Here is a 2,544-nt window from a genome sequence, read left to right on the forward strand (position 1 = left end):
CCAGCGGCGGCTAAACCAGAAAATCATCGGATGAAATCTCTACAGCGCTATATACATTTATATTTCAGCACTGGACGCTTACTGCACTATACCGCAAACCGCTCTATCACAGTATGCAGCCCTATATGGGGGTACAAAGAACTGTTCGGAAAGATACATTACTATATAGAGGTATTTATTTCTACATGGAAGGTTTACAGCGGTATGTGGGATTTCTGCATTACATGAGGCATACAGCGGTATACAGATGTGCACTGCTCTGTTATATGGAGGTATACAGCGTTACACGGGGATTCCAGCACCATCTGGAGATATTACTGCACTTTATGGAGTGTAACATGTGGGGCGCTGCACTGTAACTACCTGCATAATGTGGCACAATCATTTGTCAGTAAGTTGCTGTATATGGGGGTACTCTGCACTATACAGATGAATAACAGCACTATATTGGAGTATACTGCAGCGCATGAAGGGTAAACAGAACTACATGGACATATACAGCACTATATGAGGGTACACGGCGGTATATGGAGCTTCACAGCACTATTTAGAGGTATACAGCATTATACAGGGTTTTACAGCACTTTGTGCAAGTGCTGCAAAGAATAAACATGACTTGGGGAACTACCAACGAGCTGCAGTGGGCGGAGCGTCTGACGTTCCCGTTGGTCACATGACTTTATCACCCAATAGCACGTCGATCTGACAGCAGCGCTCATCTGCATGGCCGGGCTATAAATTCCGCCGCTCTGGGAGGCGCAGGATCATTATTCTTCACACTTGTTCCCAGACCGGTCTGTAGTTATCATGCCTGATCCCGCCAAGTCTGCGCCTGCGCCCAAGAAGGGCTCCAAGAAAGCTGTTACTAAAACGACTCCGAAGAAGGACGGCAAGAAGCGGAGGAAGAGCAGGAAGGAGAGCTACGCCATCTACGTGTACAAAGTGCTGAAGCAGGTCCACCCCGACACCGGCATCTCCTCCAAGGCCATGGGCATCATGAACTCCTTCGTCAACGACATCTTCGAGCGCATTGCAGGGGAAGCCTCCCGCCTGGCTCACTACAACAAGCGCTCCACCATCACCTCCCGGGAGATCCAGACCGCCGTGCGCCTGCTGCTGCCCGGAGAGCTGGCCAAGCACGCCGTGTCCGAGGGCACCAAGGCCGTCACCAAGTACACCAGCGCCAAGTGATCGGCTCCTTCCTCTGCTCCTCACCCCGAAGGCTCTTCTAAGAGCCACCCACACCCTCACTAGAAGAGCTGCTGCCGCTCCGGTTTCCTCTCCCCGAGGTGCTGCTCTCACCCGGGACGAGGAATTAATGTTGACGAGGGAGATGAGAAAAACCTTGTCGGGAATAATATGGGCATTTCTGGGTGAGTTACTCTGTATTCAGGGACTTCTCTTATTTAACCCCTTGCTGCACAGATCTCGGCATTCTGGGGGAACATTTATTATGATTCCGTGTCCCCCACATGCTGTGATGTGCCCGTGTGTCTGACCTGGAGACGGATCAGATCTTCCCTTTCCCGTCACAATCAGTATTGTGGAGACGATATACTGGTCAGGGACGTATCCTACAAGAGACATTTCAGGGAAGACCAGTTCTGCTCTTCCCAGCAGATCCCACCATGTCTCCCCATTACAGATCCGTCCTACGGCTACAGGCAGGAGGTCTGTGATGGGAAATGGACGATCATGTGTAGGAGATTGCTGAGAGTTCCCTGCTCAGAACATTACACTGTGGTGTCAGGATCTCACAGGTCAGGCAGTTACATTATCGGCCGTCACATCCTCCTCACAGGATTCCTGCTCAGTTACTGATCGTCCTTCTGTTCTATCACTTTTCCTCCCCCGCTTCATCCAGTGTCAGGACAGGCGGCTCTCGGGCAATATATCCACATGTAGAAGCTCCGAGAATGAGGAGGGGAACAGCGAATCGTAGGAGAAATATCCCGATATAATCGCAGGATAAGATCCTCTAGCACCAGATGTAATCATGTATAACGGATGTCACAGATCTCGGTGGAGACTGTTCAGGGTGACAAATGGAGAAGCCAAAAACAATGAGTCAGACCCAAACATCAATCACCATCAAAAATGAAAATAGTGGGTCCATCAATGATCAGGTGCCACCATTTGCCCGGAAAGCAAAGGGTTAATATGACAGGAGATAAAAATCACTGCAGTGCAGAGAGCTCCGATCACAAGTCTGACTGTAAGATGCCCCAAGTACTGGTGTCTCCCATCATGGCACAAATGTCACTAATGCCGGGAATATAAGGACTGATCTCCAGCATCTGCAGGAAGAGCCGAGAATAAAGAGGAAGTTGGATTAGTCCTGGCGTTAATGTAATATAATATTATATTTGAAAACCGAAGATCCTGAGGACGGGGCTGGTGTCAGGCTGTGTATATGCCGGTGTGAGATCCCGGTAATATCCGCAGTGGTCACAGCCTGGGCCGTGTACGTTATATCCTCCTGACACATACTGGGGCGGTGTCTGCTCCCATTACTATTGTTGATCTCCCGTCGTTCATCTTGGA

General features: G+C 49.8%; 1 protein-coding gene across 1 annotated transcript; it reads left to right on the plus strand.

The window, feature by feature from the left end:
* Positions 1–783: 783 nt before the first annotated feature.
* LOC143784754 (histone H2B 1.2-like) lies at positions 784–1,239 on the plus strand. The gene has a single exon (XM_077273344.1). The coding sequence runs from the start codon at positions 808–810 to the stop codon at positions 1,189–1,191; it is 384 nt and encodes a 127-aa protein (XP_077129459.1). The 5' UTR covers positions 784–807; the 3' UTR covers positions 1,192–1,239.
* The last annotated feature ends 1,305 nt before the right edge of the window (positions 1,240–2,544 follow it).

Source organism: Ranitomeya variabilis, chromosome 7, assembly GCF_051348905.1.
Source record: "Ranitomeya variabilis isolate aRanVar5 chromosome 7, aRanVar5.hap1, whole genome shotgun sequence".
In the NCBI taxonomy this organism is placed as follows: domain Eukaryota; kingdom Metazoa; phylum Chordata; class Amphibia; order Anura; family Dendrobatidae; genus Ranitomeya; species Ranitomeya variabilis.